General features: G+C 44.4%; 2 protein-coding genes across 4 annotated transcripts; both read right to left on the bottom strand.

The window, feature by feature from the left end:
• Positions 1–6,467: 6,467 nt before the first annotated feature.
• LOC115250381 (guanine nucleotide-binding protein-like 1) lies at positions 6,468–12,351 on the bottom strand. 3 transcript variants are annotated; one of them, XM_029838729.1, is made up of 3 exons: positions 10,827–12,351; positions 10,496–10,675; positions 6,468–10,384 (listed from the first exon to the last, which is right to left on the bottom strand). In XM_029838729.1, the coding sequence occupies exon 3, from the start codon at positions 10,074–10,076 to the stop codon at positions 8,871–8,873; it is 1,206 nt and encodes a 401-aa protein (XP_029694589.1). In that variant the 5' UTR covers positions 10,077–10,384; positions 10,496–10,675; positions 10,827–12,351; the 3' UTR covers positions 6,468–8,870. The 3 variants fall into 3 exon arrangements, with proteins under 3 accessions (XP_029694589.1, XP_029694590.1, XP_029694591.1); XM_029838730.1 differs by lacking the exon at positions 10,827–12,351 and adding an exon at positions 10,759–10,791; XM_029838731.1 differs by lacking the exon at positions 10,827–12,351 and adding an exon at positions 10,759–10,814 and having other exon boundaries at positions 8,957–10,384.
• Positions 12,352–13,305: 954 nt separating this feature from the next.
• gnl1 (guanine nucleotide binding protein-like 1) lies at positions 13,306–21,503 on the bottom strand. Its single transcript, XM_011605920.2, has 12 exons — positions 21,310–21,503; positions 20,492–20,639; positions 19,619–19,755; positions 18,231–18,382; positions 17,950–18,021; positions 17,220–17,412; positions 17,052–17,150; positions 16,756–16,935; positions 16,466–16,644; positions 16,192–16,372; positions 14,943–15,083; positions 13,306–14,844 (listed from the first exon to the last, which is right to left on the bottom strand). Exons 1-12 carry the CDS (start codon positions 21,374–21,376, stop codon positions 14,624–14,626), a joined length of 1,770 nt encoding a protein of 589 aa, XP_011604222.2. The 5' UTR covers positions 21,377–21,503; the 3' UTR covers positions 13,306–14,623.
• Between the last annotated feature and the right edge of the window lie 176 nt (positions 21,504–21,679).

The raw sequence follows: 21,679 nt of genomic DNA, 5'->3' as shown, positions 1-21,679 counted from the left end.
CATCTGTAGCGGCCAAAGAGCCCCACAGCTCCCCACTGCAGGAAAATACTGACCTTCCGCTCATGCACGTGTGGCTTTGTGTCCAGCTCTGGTGGAAACATGCATGTATGGAGATGTATGGATAGATGTATAGATGTGTGGAGTGTGCACCCTCCGCTACAGCTCTTTACTGTGATGCACCAGTGGTGGTGTCACAGGTCCTGGGCAGGATGTTTGTGATTGAGCCCTGGAGAGGATCTGAGGGTGCCAGAGGAGCCAGGGGTCAAAGGGTCACCGTCTGCACCCAGGGCTGAGTGGGAGGTTCCTGGCTGGGGGTGGTGGTGTGCATCTTTGCCTTGGGGCGTTCCTTTTGGGTGTTTAGTGAGGAAAAATGTTGTGTCAGCTAAAGCTCTCTGTTGTGGTTCTAATTTTGGAATCAAAGGTCCAGCGCGAAGCTGTTGGGATTGTTTTTAATTTCACGGCAGTTGAGCGAGAAAATATTGTATTCTGGCGATGAGCATCGACACTAAATGAGATATTTGAAGGGTTTTAATCTTGTTAGAGACAGAATTAAAAGTTAATCCTGTGTTTTACATTCTTTTGGATCTCTCTTTTCGCTGGTATTTTTAAAAGAAACACATCAAAATACTGAGGGAATAATTTAGCCGGCCGAATTAATTCATACGTTCTCAAACACTAAAGCTGGACAAATCCCATCCACTTGACGGTCGTGATCCTGCAGCTGGATGTGTGTGAAGTGATGAGCTCAGTGTTGTCAGGGGAATGTTGGGAAAGGGGGGGAGAGGGGGGGTGGAATTGTCAGGTGTTGTCGATGTGGCAGCATTCCCGATGACCCCTCACACACTCGCCGGTCCCCGGAGGACCCCTCAGCTGTAGCAGCGCACTTGTGCCTCTTCTTCCTCACGGTTGGAAAGGAGACGAGGGAGAGAGATGCGTCCTTTTTTTTGGAGTGTCAGGTTCCCCCTCTTAGAAATCCCCTGCTATTCATTTGCACACGCGTGCACACACACACGTGCACTCACACAGTGTGGGGAGGACTCTGCTGTGGCATTTGGGATCTACAACTGTCGCCTTCTGTTCAAACTGTCCCTGTAGGATTTACTTCCCTTTTCCTCAAATCCCTCCCACCTCTCTTCACCTGTCTGAGCCAGGCGCTGAATAAATGACCTCCTTTTCATCCTCCAATCTTTCCACAGAGCCAACAATAGAGCTTAGAGGACGCTTCGCTTTAATTACCATCGGATGTGTTTTGATCTGCTTTGTCTGGTCTGGGCTCAGCCTTCCCACACCCATGATCACACATTCAAACTGCGGTTTGAACTCGGCTTATTGTTGCCGTTGTTTAAACACAGATGCTTATAGTCATCCTTTGTTTGCTTGAAGTGATAAAACTCAATAATTTAGATCTTCACTCCTTTTTTAAACTCTCTTCCTTTAATGAAAGCTTTGGGAAAAGTGTTGCTAGATGCCTACAAGACTGAATGTTGGGATGGATGGATGGATGGATGGATGGATGGATGGATGGATGGATGGATAATAGATGGATGGATGGATGGATGGATAGATGATGGATGGATGGATGGGTGGATAGATGGATGGATGATGGATGGATGGGTGGATGGATGGATAGATAGATGATGGATGGATGGATGGATGATGGATGGATAGATAGATGGATGGAGGGGTGGATGGATGGGTGGGTGGATGGATGGCTGGGCGGATGGATGATGGATGGATGGATGGATGGATGGATGGGAGGGAGGGAGGGAAAGGAAAACTGGGAGAATGGTGGCTGGTGGTGGTGGGGGGGGGGGGGGGGGGTAGAGGGGGGCAAATGAGTGTCATTGCAAAGCAGTGAGCCACGATGCTAAAAATACCTGTTGCCACATGGGCTCCAACCCAGAGACCCACACAAACACACAAGGCTGCAACTAAGGAGCAGGCAGACACACTTAAAGATGCACACACATTCTCACAGCGAGACACACACATACACACACACTCGCGCGCGCACACACACACACACACACACACACACACACACACACACACACACAGCAGTATTGAATTAGAAATCCTCCAAACTTTTTATCGTTTGGTTGGAACTCCGTACTAAAGCTGGCTCCTTGCGAGGCTCTGCGGCCATCTTGTCCTCCTGAGCCCGCTGGACCAAAAAAGCCTTTTGTTTCGGGTTTAGCTCCCGTTGACATAATGCTGGTTGTGTTTGCCAAGCATTGATCACCTCAGGAAAAAAAAACGGTAATGTTCTGCGCTCCTATTATACTGTTGGATTAAATCAATGTTATTAATGGGCGTTAAATATTTTGTGAGAAGGTTGTAACCTTATTAAATATTAAATTCTGACATGAACATGATTTGCATAATGTGGAAACGTAATACTTCAGTGTGAAATGGAGGCAGGTATCACTGGAGATATTAGCACCAAATATGCTCTCAGCTATTTTATAAGTCTGAGGTCAAGATTCTTTTACCAAGAGACCTGTAAGACAACTGCCTCAGTTGTAAATCAGTGTGTGTATGTGTGTGTGTGTGTGTGTGTGTGTGTATGAGTGCACAACAGACAGACATTTAAACTGTACCAGCCACAGAGATGTACTCACCAATGATGGTGTTTGCCTACCAATACATGTAATAACCTATTTCTCTTTAAATTTGTCTGAATTTGTGTTTCATTGCAGTACCGTTCCCTCTGCGTGGTGTTTCTGTGTTATTGATACATTAATAGATACACTACTATACTCTAACGTTTGGCTCACTCATGTACTTCTCGGTACTGATAGAAGAGACAACTTGTTGTTCTGTTGTTCCACTGCTAATCTTTGTTTAGGGACCATGTTAATAAGGCCGATTCTTCTGGACAGGACTGGAATGCTTCGTTTTGGGCCTGTATATCCTCTCACCAGTGGTGGCGCCGGTAGCCCTCTAGTGGCCGCCGGCTGTATTTGCCTCTGAAAGTCTGGGGATGTGGTTGATTTTTATTTTCTTTAAGTGAAGCACTATTTCAAGAGCTCCTATTTTTGTTCTCCCCCCTATTCTGAAATGACTTTTCAGCGTCCCTCTGATGCTGCGACAGATTTCTCAGCTCTGTTTTTGCTCCAGCTCTCATATGAAACTGGTCCATTATTTCTCCCCCACATGTAAGTGCAGGTAACCAGAGACGCAACGATGGGGGGGTAAATAAGAGAGGAGGAAGGGGTTGCCACGACAACTGGATGATGTCACAAAAAGGGACCAAATTCAAAGCACATGGGCGTTACAGGTGTGACAGCGGAGACATTCAGCAGAGCAGAATTTAATTAAGGTCTGAACTTTATGGAGTCGCCTTTGAGCCCAGTCTCATGATGTGTTGGTGCCGTTGTCGTCCCTTAATTACTGACACACAACATCCTGGTTCTGGGGTAGTTATGAGGAGAGAAGTAGAGAAGAAGCTGTTGTTGTACATCTTGTATTGTACAACTCAAAAGATTGAGTGGTGAGCCCCATTGCTTCATTGCAAGGAGGTCGCAAGTTGAATTCCCGGGTACAACAGACTTTCTGTGTTCAGTTAGGATGATTTCTGTGTGGGTTTCCTCCAGATGATTCCAAACCTGGCCCACGACTGGTCCCACGTCTGGACTCCAGTCGTACGATCAATTGTTTAATGACAGTAAAAACTTCTTCTCTTCTCTTCACAGCTTTCAAAGCCAATTAGAAACAGCTGAATTTGCCCTTTCTCCTATCACCCAAGATCTTTAAGTCCAAATTATGCAGTAAAAAGTGGAGGATCACTCCCGTTGCTTAAATAATGTTTAAAGTCAGCATTCCTTAGTGGCCATTATACCAGTACAGCTGTGGTTGGGTAAGAAATGCTGCCATTAATTCTCAGCAAAAGATAATGGCTTTAGATGTATAGTTGCCTACAAGAATGCCTTTAAAACCTCCACTACGTGACTGCTGACATACATAGGGCAGTAAGAAAGGTGACAATTGAGGCCACATGTTCCACAGGTAATAAGAGCGGTGCAGCAGAGACCCCTCGGAGGAGTTACCGGGATTTCAAACGCTGCTCTCCACCTTTTCACATCCTTCTCTTATTAAATGAGCTCACATCAGATGCACAGTGGGAGGAAATGAGCAGCGGAAATGCTTGGACAAACACAGCATGTTTGCTTGGGTTGAGACAGTCGGCCGTTAGGTTCATACACGCAGCTTCTCTGTGATAACACTGATCTCTTTTTAATTGCATTTATCTTTCTTGGTATCATTGGGGGGCATTTCCAATGGGAACCTTTCTAATGTCGTAAATTAGCAGTTTAATTTGAAATATCTGGCACAGCTGGTTGTTATTACCAGTAAATCTAATCCGATATCCTCTATGTTCATTAATCAAGCAGGATGTTTCCAGACTAATTACAGTTTTAATAGGAATTAAACATCTGGATGAGAATAAATTTTACCTCTGGATGAATTTGGCAGATTGAAAAAATAAATGATCAGAGGTTCATCAAAAAATATAAATTTAATTGTTTCACACCCAAATCTCTGTCATGATAGATCAGCAGATGGTTTACACTCTTTCAACTTTAAAATGGATTTATTTTGCTCTTGAATTTGTTAAGTATTTAGCATATAGAATATGCAGTTCCTTCCAAGATGAGTTGTATGGCATTTAACAAAGGCGATAAAAAGTGTGTGATGTCATCAAACATGTTTCTAATGGTTTATTAGGAATTTTAATAACCTCAAAGTCAGAGATTCCAACTAGAAAAGTCGGAGTGATGTGAGTCGAGGTTGAAACTCACCTGACTTAAAGTCAAACTATAACGCAACCTTCATCCATCCAGTAATTTAACTGTAATGTTTCTATTGTTGTACATCAGTTTATTGTGGGAGGTACAAGTTTCCAATATAAAAGAAGCTAATGGTGAAAATGGGGACAATTTAACTGGAATTTTCATGGATATTGAAAAAACATATTAATGAAAAATTCAGTGCCTCCAATTTCTTGAAGATTTCTCCTGGGATATGATGCCAGGAGCTTTTATTTTTAAGGACTTTAACCAGTTCATTTTCAGTGTTCCATTGATAAAGATAAATCAATAGGCTGTAGGCCCCCATCTTCACATTTATGGGTCATCTCTGTTCTCTTACTATTGTGTATCTTTGCTTTCAGACATAATCAAAATGAATTGGGTAGACCTTCTTAATGGCTCTGTTAGGAAGAGCCAACAAATTCTCTGGGTAGATACATCTCACCATGCTTTCAAACTTAGTAAGAAAAAGGCTCGATCCACTAAACCGACGTCGCTCAATAAGCTAAGGATGAGGTTTGTTTACCATTTAGCTGTTATTCCCCATGCGTTCATAGTTTCTCTTCAGTTGGGTTTTTAGATACATGTTGGGGAAAGAGCCCAGGAGGTTGCATCCAACTGCAAAAGGAAGGAAGAACAGAGGTACCAAAGCCCAGTAGAGCAACCATTTAATCCGGGGGACGTAATGGGTCGTACACGGGAGGACGGGCAGACGTGCACCAGCGTCAGACAACCAGGAGAGCGCTTGGACAGGGGAGTAACCACAACTTTGGTTCTTTGGTCCAAGTAAACCTTCCACACACCGTTAAGTAAAACACACAACAACAACAACAACAACAACAATCAGACCTGACGTGTATTTCCAAGTATTTGTCAACTGATTTCATAGGAATGTTATAAGCTTCTGTTAAATCCCTTTGGCGCATCGGCATTAACTCTAATTGTTCTTATAAAGAAATTGGATTGAGCGGTTGAATTATCTCGGGACCTGAGTTTGGGGTCTCATAAAGATGTTCGCATCATCTGCAAGCTGGCTAATGACAACAGGTTTGAATTTAAAACAAAATACTGAGCATTTCTGTCAAAACTGTGCTTTATTTCATCCTTACCAATCAATCTTTATTTATACAGCATCTGTCACAATCAGAATCACAATTCCAGATTTATAAAGAAAGTCTTGTTTGTTCCCAGGTTTAATAGAAAATCTTGGTGATGCACCTGCTTCATTAACCAGCATTATTATTAAAATCTAAATATATAAGCACTGAAAAAGGACATTTTCAAATGAGACAAAGGCAAGAACCAAAATAAAGCCACCATCTTCTGTTAAGAGTTAATAATCTAGGAGTTCAATCACCACATGCATCTTGGCAACAGATCTTTCGTAAATGTAGATCGAGAGTTACTTAAATTTTGTCTAGATTATTTGATCTAGATTGTCAGATCGACCGGTAAATCGAGAGCTTCGCCTTCCGGCTCAGCTCCTTCTTCACCACGATGGATCGGTTAAGCTGCTGACGCCGCTCTGATCCGCCGTTCGATCTCCCGTTCCATCCCACCCTCACTCGTGAACAAGATCCCGAGATACTTGAACTCCTCCACCTGGGGCAGGACCTCCTCCCCGACCCGGAGAAGACACTCTACCTTTTTCCGAGCGAGGACCATGGACTCTGACTTGGAGGTGCTGATCCGCATCCCTGCCGCTTCACACTCGGTCGCGAACCGTCCCAGCATTTGTTGGAGGTCCCTGTTCGATGGTGAACAGGGACTAGATTCCTGTTTAAGTTATTGGGATAAACACGAACAAAAGATTTTTTGATTGGACCAAACAGTGTTGGTGGCGTTTCGATGTCCGGCCGTCACAGCGGGGAGATTCAAAGACAAGCCGTCGACAGCCTTGTCCAGTACAAACGTGATAATATCAGCTCACATCTATACAGTGATTAAAGTGTTTTGACAGAAATAAGTTATCGCCATCTTCAATCCATTTTGCTCTGGATCTTTTACTTTGTGGGCCACTTCTGCTTTTTTGAGATAAACATCAAGGGTTTCTTTGCAGAGTTATTACTTCCTAAGAGTCAGTTGGTGATTCCTTATTACATATGTGTTTATTTCTTTAATTAAATTAAGGCGTGCTAGTTTGTTAATTTTGTTGAAAGAATAAAAAAAAATCTAAACTTTAGAATTTTATAATCTCCTACTTTGAAACACTTGGAGAGGAGATTTTACACCATGAAAATACGCTTGAAAATTTAATAACATTGAACAGAATCTCCAGGAGCTCTTGAGCTACGGCTTCCAGCAGAGGGTTTAAAACCCAACGTAATAACAGAGTGATCTGAAACAGGAGCTGCTGACATGCAGCAGTCTGAAACAGAAGCATCACTGGGTTGAAATTTAGCTGAAATCATTTCTGGACTTTGATATAATCAATTACTGTTATTAGGTTTGAACCCGGAGCATCATTTAGTGTCGGGATGTTTAAAGTGCTGCAGAATAATGTTAATAAGAAAGTGTAATGAAAGGGCACCTGTCTGGGTATTCATTATAAACCATACTCACCCCTCAATAAAAATAACAGTTATATTCCCTAATAATTCCCTAAATACATTTTTTATTGTATGTTTTTGCATGTGTTTACTTTCTTCCCCTTACAGAATTAAAAAAAACAAAAAAAATCCTCTGAGATACCTCTTAAGCCAGTACAGAAGAGTACGTTAAGGATTAGGGTTTGGAACCTGATTTGCCTTTCCTAAAGATGGCGATCGGCCAGTCTCATGGCCTTTTCCACGACACAGTTGCCATCCGTCTGGAAGGAGATGCCAAACAGAAGACAGCGCTGATGCTAACAGTGGGAGGCCACAGTGCGCTGGACATGTACAACACGCTTGACTTCATAGAGGACTGGAAAGATTAATTCAACATGTCAAAGTCTGAGAAAAATAATCGATAGGAGAGATATGTTGTCAGAAACCACGTTCAAACGGAGAAATAAGAGACATGCGGCTGAAAAGTCAGCCATGCAACTTTGGTACATTAAGTGAGTCAATACCATATGACCAGATTGTGATTCGTGTACTGGTTAATAAAGAGAGAATACATTTACTCAAATGAGACTAATCTCATGCATGAAAAAGCTATTAAGGGATGCCAGGCTTCACGGAACACAAAAGCAGAGAAAAGGGCTTTTAGCAGCGAGACAGAAGCTGCTGAATTGGACTGAGGAAGTCCATGAAGAAAAGACACACAACTCTAAAGCCTCAGTCATACAGGAGGAACTGCAAGAAAGAGTGCGCAGGCTTCGGAAAAGACAGGTGGAAATGCTCTTTCTCTGAGAAAAAAGTGCATTTTATAGAAAAGCAGAGTGGCACCAGTGAATACAAGGAGACGATGTTCATAGATGCAGACGAGGAGGCGCAGACGGCTTTGAAGGATGAATGAATAGCTCATTTCGATGTGAGTGGCACTGAGATTCCACCGACACTGGACACAGTGGCAGAGACAAAGAGACTAAAAACTACTAAAAAAAATCCAAGGTGACACACAAAATCATGCTTCCTGGAAGAAACAAACACTGTTTTCAATTTAAAAACTTGTGAACAGTTGAGGCAGAGAGTTCTTTCATCCAGGCAAACACAAAATTAGGCTAAAAGATAAAGCTGAACCAGGAGCACCCACACCCTGAGAAGCCAATGAGGCAACACGACAAGGCTCGGGAGTTGTGCGGAATTTTAGGATGGATCTTTGTCAGCTTGAAGGCAAGGACTGCCTGTTAGTCATTGATTATTAGGCCAACGACCCAGAATTCATATGTCTGAGTGACACGACTGTTGTGTAAGTTGGGACATAAACTAAAGCAATATTTGAACACTGTGATATTCCCGTGGTTGTCATGACAGACAATGGACCACAATTTACAGGAAACTATGGTGATGAACAGAGAACCTTGAGCCCTCTATCCACAATCAATTGGAGTCGTGAAGAAGGGAGAAAAACTGCAAAAAATGCAGATGATCCACACTTTGCGATTCTCAACGACAAGAGATGGGTTTCCACTGTTCATGTTGGAACTGAGCTCCCCTTGCTGTAGATGGTGTACATATTTAAAAATGCTGACCAAAAAAGAGAAGATGTCTGCCCTTGTATGGTGCCGAGTCTTCCTTGACCTGTACATTTATTGGTTTGGGGGGGTGGATACGAAACAAGCTCAAACAAAAGAGTCCCCAATAGTCCCCAAAAAACAAGAGTCCCCTGTAGTCCCCAAAAAACCAAGAGTCCCCTGTAGTCCCCAAAAACCAAGAGTCCCATGTAGTCCCCAAAAAACAAGAGTCCCTTGTAGTCCCCAAAACACCAAGAGTCCCATGTAGTCCCCAAAACACCAAGAGTCCCTTGTAGTCCCCAAAACACCAAGAGTCCCATGTAGTCCCCAAAAAACAAGAGTCCCCTGTAGTCCCCAAAACACCAAGAGTCCCTTGTAGTCCCCAAAACACCAAGAGTCCCATGTAGTCCCCAAAAAACAAGAGTCCCCTGTAGTCCCCAAAAAACAAGAGTCCCCTGTAGTCCCCAAAAAACAAGAGTCCCCTGTAGTCCCCAAAACACAAGAGTCCCCTGTAGTCCCCAAAAAACAAGAGTCCCCTGTAGTCCCCAAAACACCAAGAGTCCCATGTAGTCCCCAAAAAACAAGAGTCCCCTGTAGTCCCCAAAAAACAAGAGTCCCCTGTAGTCCCCAAAAAACAAGAGTCCCCTGTAGTCCCCAAAACACAAGAGTCCCCTGTAGTCCCCAAAAAACAAGAGTCCCCTGTAGTCCCCAAAACACAAGAGTCCCCTGTAGTCCCCAAAAAACAAGAGTCCCCTGTAGTCCCCAAAACACAAGAGTCCCCTGTAGTCCCCAAAAAACAAGAGTCCCCTGTAGTCCCCAAAAAACAAGAGTCCCCTGTAGTCCCCAAAAAACAAGAGTCCCCTGTAGTCCCCAAAAAACAAGAGTCCCATGTAGTCCCCTAAAACCAAGAGGCCCCTGTAGTCCCCAAAAACCAAGAGTCCCATGTAGTCCCCAAAAAACAAGAGTCCCCTGTAGTCCCCAAAAAACAAGAGTCCCATGTAGTCCCCTAAAACCAAGAGGCCCCTGTAGTCCCCAAAAAACAAGAGTCCCATGTAGTCCCCTAAAACCAAGAGTCCCCTGTAGTCCCCAAAAAACAAGAGTCCCCAATAGTTCACACGCAAGCACTTAATGTCTGGAACAGATTTTCTGCTGTCAGTGATACACATGCTGTAAAAATAACTCTTCCCACCTGCAGCCACATTGTGTAAAATGTAAAAATATCCTCATCAATGGCTTCCTTTATATATATATTCCACACTACAAATCTACATATTTCAGCAACATGTGATTACGGTCATGTAAAGAGTGCCTGATGTCCACAACGAGTATTCTGACATCTTCAAAACCCTCCACAGCTGCTGCCACATCTAGTAGGTCTGGAAATATTTGGTGTGGCCTGGGGTTCGAGATACACTCACCACCTTCCTGCCCACCAGGCTGTTTATAACTGAGGATTTACCCACGTTTGGGAATCCTGAAGGTAGAAATACAGCAATAACTCTATTCACTAAAGCTGCTGCCTTATATTTCAGATGGACACATCAAGAGTGAGATGTGGAACATCAGGCCGAAGGGAGTTACGTACCGATGCACCCAAGCGTGAGAACGCCGTCTTTGTAGAGCTCCTGGGATGAGCTGTTCATCTCCATGCTGCTATCGCTTTGATGCTCCATCAGCACGGAGTCCTTTTCATCTAGCTGATCTCCATCTAGTTGCTCAGCAACTGCATCCTTCTGAATCTTCTGCTCCCAACTGGATAGGTCAACTGAGTGAACAAAGATGGCGTATTGACCAGAATGAACACATGTGCACTGCACAAATGGCACCAATGCATTGGGTTTTTCTTACTTCCTTGATGTTGATACGTGTTCATGTTAATGAGAGAAATTGAAATGATCACAAATGAAGTCACCGACCTCCAGATTGTGTTCAAAGTGGCTGATGGACCCAGGTGGGTTTCTGGAGAGCAGCTCATCCAGGTAGTCTCTGAAAGACCTCTCCTCCTTCCTCAATAGCTTCTCTCGGCTCATCTCATAATTCCAGCGTGGTCGCTGTGGGAAACTGAGACCTGACGACGAATAATAACAAGGTAATGCGTGACAGCTAGTAACCCAAGGCTATTAACCTACTGCACTCAACTGTTTAACCTACTGAAACTGTCATTTAAAACCATTAAAGTGCCACCGGTTTCCCCTGTTCCACATCCTCTTTAACTCTCCTGCTCAAAGTGCAGTCAGACATTAAATATGACATACAATTGTGGTTTGATTTTTTTGTAGACGTAAAAATGACAGTTGTCCTGAATTTTTGTAGATCTATTTTATATGCAAATGATAATAAAACAGATGAGTAAATTTAAAATTTAAAATGTTGGTACATAAAAGTGTAAATGAGTGTAAATGTAAACTTGGCATCAACTTTTTAAGCATTGATTTGTTTAAATATGCATTTTTGCATTATGTTAGCAGCGTTAGCAATCACATCACAATAGATTCTAAATGCATTTAGAAAAATTTGAAACCCCAAGTGTTTTATCTAAATGTATTTTCTGTCGTCTGGTGTTCTGGCATCTTCAAATCATCTCGTAAAAATATCGAGTAAGTAATCCCAGTAGTTCTCCACAGATGGCACGATAATGGACTCCCACATGGCTAAAGCTAGCTGAAAAGTTGTGTTTCTTTTCTGGTGGTGTGCTTTTTCCTGTCTTAGCTTCTTTACTTCCACAGGTTGTCCCACCTTCGCTGCCATGGGCAGCATGTTTGGTTGTGCCATGGCAGGAGTGCTGGCACCTTCCAACATGGGGGTTTATTGCCCCCAAAAGCCCAACAATATCAGGGATGTTCTTGATTCCACTGCCCCATACTCGGGTCTCAACAATGACCTCCTCTCTGACCAGTTATCCTCCAAACACAACCATCAGGACCGCACAGCAAAGACGGCGTTCGACCGGAACTGAAACTTTTCCCAGCTTGGCTTCCCCAGCAGGATCGCCAGCTGGAGGAGCACCATGCCGGAGTGATCTTCCCTCCCTCCAGGACTTGTTACACCAACTGGGCTCAGTCTAGCTGAGCTAAACACAGAACTTTGATCTGATGTATTTGTCTTGTGGCTTAATAAGGCGGATTCCTCTGAACTGTGAAGCCTTATTTTGGGCCTGTCTGCTTCAGCTAAGACTCTAACCGGCTGAGGTGCTGGCAGCCCTCTAGTGGCCACCAGCTTTGCCTCTGAAACACGGAACAGTTATTTAGTATAATGACACTTACGACATTAAGCTCGTTTTTCTCTTCCGTCAGGGACACATTGATTTTTATTTCCTTTAAGTGAAGCACTAACTCAAGAACTCCTGTTATTGTTCTCCCTCCTTCTGAAACAATTTTTTGGCTTCCCACTGATGCTCTGTCCCTCTGTGTGTGTGTGTGTGTGTGTGTGTGTGTGTGTGTGTGTGTGTGTGTGTGTGTGAGAGAGTGTGCACGTGCACGTATCAGCAGGGCCCCGGAGAGCTTATAAACCAGACTGACAAATTTCTCAGCTCTGTTTTTGCTCCAGCTCTCATATGAAACTGGTCCATTATTTCTCCCCCACATGTAAGAGCAGGTCACCAGAGACGCAACGATGGGGGGGTAAATAAGAGAGGAGGAAGGGGTTGCCATGACAACTGGATGATGTCACAAAAAGGGACCAAATTCAAAGCACATGGGCGTTACAGGTGTGACAGCGGAGACATTCAGCAGAGCAGAATTTAATTAAGGTCTGAACTTTATGGAGTCGCCTTTGAGCCCAGTCTCATGATGTGTTGGTGCCGTTGTCGTCCCTTAATTACTGACACACAACATCCTGGTTCTGTCGCAACCGAGCGTCCCTCCCTTACAGAACACATGGACCCGGCCCGTTTAGACGGACACAAGCTATGATGGGATAAAAGCTACAGTATATTCAACACTGGAAGCAGTGCGAGTCGCTATAACATGACACGAAGAGAACACACTACGGATCATTCCATTTATATATTTTCATACTTTTTCTGAGTGTGTTCAGGCCAGCATGGGGGGCCTTTCTGGCCCCGACAGCCCACCACTGGTATGAGATTGGTGGTACGGTGGACTCGCCTGGAGGTTTCCTGCATCCAACTGGAAAGCTTCCAGTCTGGTAGATGAGCAGTTTAATTAGATCAGCTGGTTGTTATTACCTGTAAATCTAATCCGTTATCCTATATGTTCGTTAATCAAGCACGTTTCCCGACTAATTAGTTTTGATAAGAATTAAACATCTGGATGAGAATAGATTTGGTATCCATGCAGCATAAAAAGTGCTCGTTCTGTCAAAGCTTCTGACTGATGTTTCACTTCCATCGCAAATCTTTTAGATTCTAATCACTCCAACTGAATTGAAACAGGATTTTATATATTTTCTGTTTTATTAAGAGTTGCACATACCCAAAATAATACATCTGTTTCACTCAAACTCCAAATTCTTTCAATATTCCCTAAGCAGTCCACTCATCATCATCATCATCATCATCATGGAAAACAAACCCACAGAAACCAGATCAAGTCTGTTGCAGGTGTAACAGCATCACGCTGTGCATGTGGCTGCAGAGTGACGTCTTGCACAACAACACACAGCAACGGGGGGGGGGGGGGGGGGGTCAGGTGTGCTGCCAGAGAGCAAATAATGAGAGAAAAAACATGTTCGTTTTAAAATAGAATTCTTAGTGAATATAAAGGTGCTGCCAGTATGTTGTAGCCAAGGCTAGCATAGAGAGCGTAATGAGCCCCCCCCCAGAATCCAGCGGAATGATGCACGTCTTGCTTGATGACTGTACAATTAGTCTCCTGCTACTAAAACTGGCTGGTTTTTCACCAATTAGTTTGTCTTATTTAATCCCAGATTACTGGAGTCATTTTATCAGTCCAAACAAACTATAATTAATATCTATTTCATATCGGTTTGTTTAATCTAACAAAGCCAAAGAAAGAAACTAGCAAATGGTTTCATCAGGCATAATTACAATGATGGTAAAAACACAGAACATTTTATGTCAACAGGCGGGAAAAATCACTTCCTGGTTGCAAACGTTGTGCCCCATCGACCTAAATTACTCGCTGACGTTCTTCGTTAAAGTCCAGAAAAGAAAAATAAATAAATAAAGAGGTTCCAAAATAAATATTTAAAACATTTCTTCCTGAAGAAGTCGGTTGGAAAGAATAGCTGTTGCTATGGAAATGTGGTTCACACAGTTAAAATATAAGAGGCACCTGAATCAGCAGCATGTGGTTCCACTGTATAAACTCCTCACGCTCATAAAAGCAACTTGGTCGACCCGTGAATCAGAGCAGCAGCAGCTCACCAGCGTCACCAGACAGTTTTCAGGTCAAACCCAACCGTTCGACTGTCAACTGTCCTAATTTGTTCTGCACTTCTCAGCTTTGGCCCGGTTATTCCTGTCTGAGGGAGTGTTCGTTCTGGGCTCTAAATGTAAAACAAGTAATAAACAATGAGGAAACCCATCCAGGAAGCACCACCCGAGAATAAGCTTCAGCAATCAGAGGCACAACGTTGTAGGAAGAAGCAAAGAGGATCTATTCAGAATAACCTGAATGAAGATGAGGAGCAGAGGGAATGTGGATTTAGGAAGAGAAGGAAAGTTCATGAGGGCCGAAGCACGAAGGAGCCAAGGAGGGAGCGATCGGCCTGCTCCGTCTTCCCTCCGTTGTCACTCACACTCACTTTCCCGCAGGGCGTTATACATGTTTACAATAAAGTCCGGTGGCTTCTCATCCCTCCGTGTTGGACAGCTAAAGCCCTCGTCTTCCTCTTCTTCATCCTCGTCGTCATCAGCGTCCTCGTCACCCCTGTCCCCCGTTCCTTCGTCCTCTGGCGTCCGTCCTTGAAGAGCAACGATCTCTGGCAAGTCTGCATGAGTTTCCCAAAGTTCTGGAGGCCACAGAAAAGACCAGATCCATCTGAGCTGCTGTTTCCACTGTTCAAACACTCATTTCTATGAGGACAAGTGGAGGAAGAGCCTGTTTTACCTCTGAGGCAGCTGTAGCCAGACGGTCTTAAGCAAAGACACAATCTGCCATCAACCGCCAGACGCAGGAGGCTGTTGGCCGCTCGGTAAACATCATTGCGAGCTGCTTTTGCCGTTTTGAAACCTCTTTTCTCTGCCCACGCTATGAAACACAGATATAAGAGCAGGTCATTGACATTAAAATGGAACGTTGAAACGTAACCACGGTTCTATGAAGCCTGAATGACGAGCAGAGGTGGTGGCAGGTTGAGTATGTGCAGTACTCCCACGTCACCTGTGACCCCTGGATGACCCGGAGGAGAGCACATGAGGATTACTAGTGACCGAGAGCTCTGGGGGTCTATTGGGATTCATAGAACATTCCGAACCTTCATTCCATGTTATCCCACTAAGCACCACCACAGACCTTCACTTTAACTTGCAACTTGACTGACATCAACTTAACAATGTAGCAGAGCCAACTAAACCTGCCCACAACCTGTTTACCAGAGTGGTCATCAGCTCAGAGGACCCAAGAGCTGAGGAAATGTAGCAATGGTCCTCTTAGAAGAAGGCCAGACGGTGCAGGATGTCGTCTACATGGCTGTCATAGTCACACTGTCCAACACCCCAACGAAGGGGGTGGCCTGAGATGGAACCAGGCAACCCTTGAGTTGGGCCACAGGGGACAGGAGAGGCAGGAGGCCTCGCTGAGGTCGGAAAGACCTGATCCAGTCTCCTTATGCCAACGGTGGCCAACACATGGACGGGTGTGTCCAGCCCCCAGGCTCTAAGACTGGTTGGAAACAGAAACCTCTGGGATGTAAGAGGATCCACAGGGCGGGTTTGGACGGCTCTGTCAAGCTTGACTATGGTCACCTGGTCATCCCGGGCCCACAGGTGACAATCGCTGGTAGACATACATGCTCAAAGAGGAATATCCAGAGCTTAAAGCACCTCTGGTGCCATCGGGATGGAAGACAACAGCAGCACGTTATCAAAATTCCAAGAGGCCCCAGAGTCAAAGAGAGAAAATGGTGAGCGTCCATTATTCTTTGATCATTGGATCAAGAGACTAATCTAAAGAAAAACATAAAACTGTGGCCCAAAGAAGAGATGTGGGCGTAACACTCATTCATTACCACAGAGCCAGAGTTTGGAATTCTGTTTGAAATGTGTTTCCGAGGTTGGACAACAGTGAATTTAAATTTTAATTAAGTCTTTGGTGTAATTAATACCATGATTAGATACAGTGAGGAAACTAAACTTACCCTCACACACGTCCCAGGCCGTCCAGCTCAGCCCCTCCGTCAACTGGTTGCCTTGGTCACCGTCCTGTAAACTGGGATGTTTGAGCTTGAGCACCGAGAGGAACGGAACCCTTTCACACAGATATCCAACGGAGCTATAAGGCTCCTGCAGCTGAGACACTGGGTAGATGCCTGACAAAATCTAAAGAGAAAAGACGGTGAAGCCGAACACACGAATCTGAAGCAGAGAGAAAAGGAAAAGCGGCATCAGCTGGAAAACAGAGAGGGTTTCTACCTGTAACTGCTTAGCAACACAAGAGGGGAAAACCAGTCCAGGGCAGTCGCACAGTTTGACGGTCTTTGTGAGGTAGTAGGTCTGGAAATATTTGGTGTGGCCTGGGGTTCGAGATACACTCACCACCTTCCTGCCCACCAGGCTGTTTATAACTGAGGATTTACCCACGTTTGGGAATCCTGAAGGTAGAAATACAGCAATAACTCTATTCACTAAAGCTGCTGCCTTATATTTCAGATGGACACATCAAGAGTGAGATGTGGAACATCAGGCCGAAGGGAGTTACGTACCGATGCACCCAAGCGTGAGAACGCCGTCTTTGTAGAGCTCCTGGGATGAGCTGTTCATCTCCATGCTGCTATCGCTTTGATGCTCCATCAGCACGGAGTCCTTTTCATCTAGCTGATCTCCATCTAGTTGCTCAGCAACTGCATCCTTCTGAATCTTCTGCTCCCAACTGGATAGGTCAACTGAGTGAACAAAGATGGAGTATTGACCAGAATGAACACATGTGCTGCCCTGCTCAGTGGGGTAATGACCCAGACGCTGGTGTAGCCATGACGAGGAGTTCGGGATGCAGGGTCACCTTTTCCTGCTGTGATCTCTTGACAAGCCTTCATGATATCGAGCGGACCACCAGCCTTTCCCCAGCCAGCTTTTCTCCTCATTCGCTTCTTTTGAAGACCTGAGAACCAGCAGATGGTCAGATTAGTTTTAAATCCCAGACAAGCGTGTCCTAAATGTCTTTCCTCACCTGTACTGCTGGGTTCTCGGGGGTGAGAGGTGAAACACACCATTTGTAGATCAGGGAAATGTGACATCATGTAGTGTTTCCAGGCAACCACCAATGGAGGAGGACACAGATCCACCTTGTTCAACACCAGGATCACCTGCTTGTGCAGCTGCTCTGTGATGTAGTGGTACAGGGATGGAGGGAACTGCAGCACCTGAGTGTTTCACAGAATAATAATGCTGACAAGAAAAAGCAATCCTGAAACTAGCGCATGGATTTATTAAAGCATGTCAGAAGCTTTTTAAAGGATGGTCTCCTCAAACAGCACTTCGTTTAAAGTTCTTCATCCCTGATGTTGACGGTGGCAAAAAAAAGGCCCAAAAAAACTGTTTAATTTATCCGAAATGCACCGAGCACGGCAAACGTTCACATTTGCCCTCAAGTCAATATACCATATTTATGTATACAGAGTTTCACACCAGAAAGCCACAAATAATTAACTTCTCTGCGCCGTGGGTTTTCTCAATCTCAGGACATTTGAGTTTACGTTGACGACCATCTCTGATCCATCAATTTAAATTCCTCCCTGAGCAACTTCATTCAAGCAACTGATGAAAAAATGACTAAAGGCTTTACACCAGAACAATAAACAGTCCAGGAGTCACCAGAAGTCCGTCCGCTGTGTCTGCAGGTACAGACTGACAGCGGCTGTGAGGGACGGACCCAAAGCCGTATGTTAAAGGTCACTCACAGGGTGCCTGATGTCCACGATGAGCAGGAAAACATCCGACATCTCCAACACCCTCCACAGCTGCCTCCATGTCTGCAGGGAATACAGAAGAGTTTATTACTGACTGATCACCTCCAGAACGTGTAGACCAGTAGATGTACGTTTTAGTTACAGGTTGGAGAAAACAAGAGTTTTAAAACTTTAAATGGCACCAATGCGTTGGGTTTTTCTTACTTCCTTGATGTTGATACGTGTTCATGTTAATGAGAGAAATTGAAATGATCACAAATGAAGTCACCGACCTCCAGATTGTGTTCAAAGTGGCTGATGGACCCAGGTGGGTTTCTGGAGAGCAGCTCATCCAGGTAGTCTCTGAAAGACCTCTCCTCCTTCCTCAATAGCTTCTCTCGGCTCATCTCATAATTCCAGGGTGGTCGCTGTGGGAAACTGAGACCTGACGACGAATAATAATGTAACACAACGCACTTATCAGAGTCAGATAAAAGGAAAATATAAAATATTTCAAGAAAATAACAAATAGAGGAACATGGATACTGTATAAATACTGTATCAGTCAATATACATGTATCAACACCAACTGTGGGACAGAAATGATCAGTTTATCATTGCAATTGGCTTTTGTGTTGTTTTTGTCCAATGTCCTGTTGTACTCTGCTGCTCCTCCTCATCCTCCTGTGTCCTTCTGGTTCTCCTCCTCCCTCTGAGGGAGGAGGAGAACAGTTTGGAGACACGGGGCACAGCGGTGTTTTTCAGTCTGGTCGTGTCACATTTGAGGAGGAGCAGCGTGTCCCCGAAGGAGCTTCTCTGGTTGCTGAGTGCAGAGGGCGACTGGCATCATCCGGACCGGGCAGAAGTCCTTTCCAGAGGATCCAGTTTCATGCTGATGACAGAACCACCCCTTCCGATCAGCCTCTCTGGCAGCGTCTCTCTCTGTGGTGCTGCCCCAGACACACCACAGATATCAAGATCACACTGGCAACCAGAGACTGCTTCAAAAGAATCCAGTTTCCTGCAGATTTTCAATTGAACAATTCCTCTGTTCAAGTGGACCTTTTTATAGAGGTGGCTGGTGTGAGTTGTCCAGTTCAGCTCATTGTTCAACCACAACCAGCCAAGGTATCTGGAGAAGCACAGCTTCAACCTCAACTCTCTATTTGAACTGGTCATGGCGTTGGTCTGGACTTCCAAAGCATATTATCACCTCCTTGTGGTCATTGAGAAGATTGCTGTGTCACTGGCAAAAAACCTTCCTTTACCACGCTTCTGTACTCCTCTGTCTTCCCTGATATATCAGATGATGACTGTATCATCCAATGACCACCACAGGTCACTAGCGTAGCCTAAGCGTAAGCCTAGCCCCAGCCTGGCAGCCTCTGTAGCTCCTTAGCAGCTCTGCCAGTGTGTTGCATCATATTCTGGCTTTACAAGAGGTGTAGCTCCTAGATGTGGTTGGAAGTTCCAAATATCCAAGTGATATATATTGAAAAGCACACTATCTCCTTAAGGAGAACAGAAAGAGATTTAGAAAGTCTTAGAAATAGCTTAAAGGGGCTTGTAATTCTTGGAGAGGCTGCCACCTGCTGCAGCGCCATAACTGATAACCTACTCACTCTTCTGTTTGACACTGAAACCATCATGTAAAAGCAGTAAAGTAAACCAACAGACGAACCTTTGTCTGGGGGGTAGATGTTGTCGATGCCAATTTCAAGCTCGTTCTCAGAGACGGGCTGCAGCACCTTCTCCATGGCCGACTTTTTCCCCTTTTCCACATCCTCTTTACTCTCCTTCTCAAAGTGCAGTCGAAACCTGAAGAGTGAGGGGAAAGCTCGAGCATCAAGACATGCATACAATAACACAAATGTCGATGGAAACGTTAAACGGAAGGTACTGGGAGCAACAATTCTGTTTGTTTTGAATCTAATTTTAACCATCATGTCAAGAACACCCCACAGAAGAATCCCCAACAGCTGCCCACCACCACGGCCCTGCTCACGCTGCAGTTTCCAGGTGACCAAATCAGCGTGTGTCAAGTGTTGCACCTGCACCTGAGAGCCTGATCCCATTTTGGGTGTCACGGTAATGACTACTTGTGGTTTCCAGTCGTGGTTCTGATCTTCGCCACCACACCAGGCTCTGTCCTACCAGACCAATGTAGCTTTGCTGAAAGTAGTGTTGTTATTAGTGTCTCCATCTTGAGGATATCAGTCGCAGTTTGTCACACTGCAGTCATGCAACAGGCTCGTCGGATCAGACTGGGTTCTTCTTGGAAAAATCAGATTTAGGACTTTCACCACTACAGATACAATCCAGATGGGACAGAAATAAAATTTGGGGGTGCACTGTGAACAGGGCCCAGAATTAGGACAAAAGTGAGGTCAATTTCATGTTTTTGTAATAATTAGACAAAACAACCAAACACCCTTTGTTAAGGTGCTGATCCTATCTGTGGTTTCCAACACCAGTGCAGGTTGGCTGTATCATTCCCAATCAGGGAAAAGAGTGATCACCCATCGGAGTTCATCAATATTATAAGGAAAGTCACCTGTTTGGATCATGTCTGCCATCCCTGTTGGTGGGCTGGTGATTTATTCTTCTGATATCAGTGCTCTCTCTCTCTGTGGGGTTGGACTGTCTCTCGCCCCCTCGCTCCACACTGCCAGTGCGGCTGTTTGCTCCAGAACCAGGGTCCGCTGAGGAAAAAGGATGAGATAAACACCACTTTACAACGTTTTAAAACGAAAAAATGTCCAGTAATAAGTCACAATTCGCCCTTTAAAAGGCATTTGTAATATTAGCATCCTCTTTATTAGCGTCGTCTTTTTAATTACTGACATTTTTAATTCTTGATATCTTCATATATGTATTTGGAATAAAGTTGACATTTAAAAGGTGGACTTATTATGTCATTGTGGTTAAAGGTGGTTTACATGCATGTAAAGGAAGTTTTAATTATTTCAAGAACTTGACTCAAAGTTATAACAACCTCGGAGCACTTTTTATAGTCTGTTAGTGAATACTGACGATTCCTGAAGGTGATTTCTATATAAATGTCGTTACATTATCAAAGAATCGTTCAGCCAACAGCACAAGATGTGCGGGAGGATCCACCCGCATTTAATAACGCAAATTTCCTTCAAGCCTGAATGCGGCAAACCTCAGTGTTTCAATTAAACGTTTTCTGTTGTTACCTTACATCGTGTTTTGTAATTTTTCACTAAATACGTGAAGGTCGGGAGATGCTTTTATAGACAAATAATCAGACCATCCTAAAAACGTCGGTATATGGACGCAGTACAGCAGTCCACAGCTGGCTAAATGCTAATGCTAGCGCGTTAGTGTCAGACAGCCCGGGATAATTACCTCTCTCGCGTTTGGCCTGTAGCTGCTTCTTCTTCTGTTTGTTACTAAATGGCTTTTTCCTGGGCATAGTGGAAATAAGCTGTCCTGTTTGGCTACACTCCGCTAATATGCGCCACACAGCTACCTTGTTGACAGAAGTTCTACTTCTTTTTCTTCTTCGTTGCGTTTTGACGGCAGTTGGCAGTCGCGTAGTGACATTACTGCCCCCTTCAGGTTCCATCGGACATTTCTCCGTAAATCCCTTTAAAAAACTCCACTTGAACTGTCTACATGTTTCAAAATGCACTTTTCACCACCATTTCCAGTCTCCTCAGTCCATTTATCATTCACTTTATTCTGCCTGCATATTATTACAGTACGTGTTCTGATC

The sequence above is a fragment of the Takifugu rubripes genome, chromosome 7 (assembly GCF_901000725.2).
Source record: "Takifugu rubripes chromosome 7, fTakRub1.2, whole genome shotgun sequence".
Classification (NCBI taxonomy): domain Eukaryota; kingdom Metazoa; phylum Chordata; class Actinopteri; order Tetraodontiformes; family Tetraodontidae; genus Takifugu; species Takifugu rubripes.
This window is presented reverse-complemented; position numbering and strand designations above follow the sequence as displayed.

Bases quoted from the DNA above. Each gene is read 5' to 3' on its own strand.
- LOC115250381 (XM_029838729.1), bottom strand. From the start codon at position 10,076: ATGTGTATCACTGACAGCAGAAAATCTGTTCCAGACATTAAGTGCTTG.
- gnl1 (XM_011605920.2), bottom strand. From the start codon at position 21,376: ATGCCCAGGAAAAAGCCATTTAGTAACAAACAGAAGAAGAAGCAGCTA. The intron at 18,022-18,230 runs GTCGGTGACTTC...TATTCCCTGCAG, and splicing joins ACTTTGAACACAATCTGGAG to ACATGGAGGCAGCTGTGGAG. The intron at 16,373-16,465 runs GTAGAAACCCTC...TTTTCTCTTTAG, and splicing joins GTGTTGCTAAGCAGTTACAG to ATTTTGTCAGGCATCTACCC.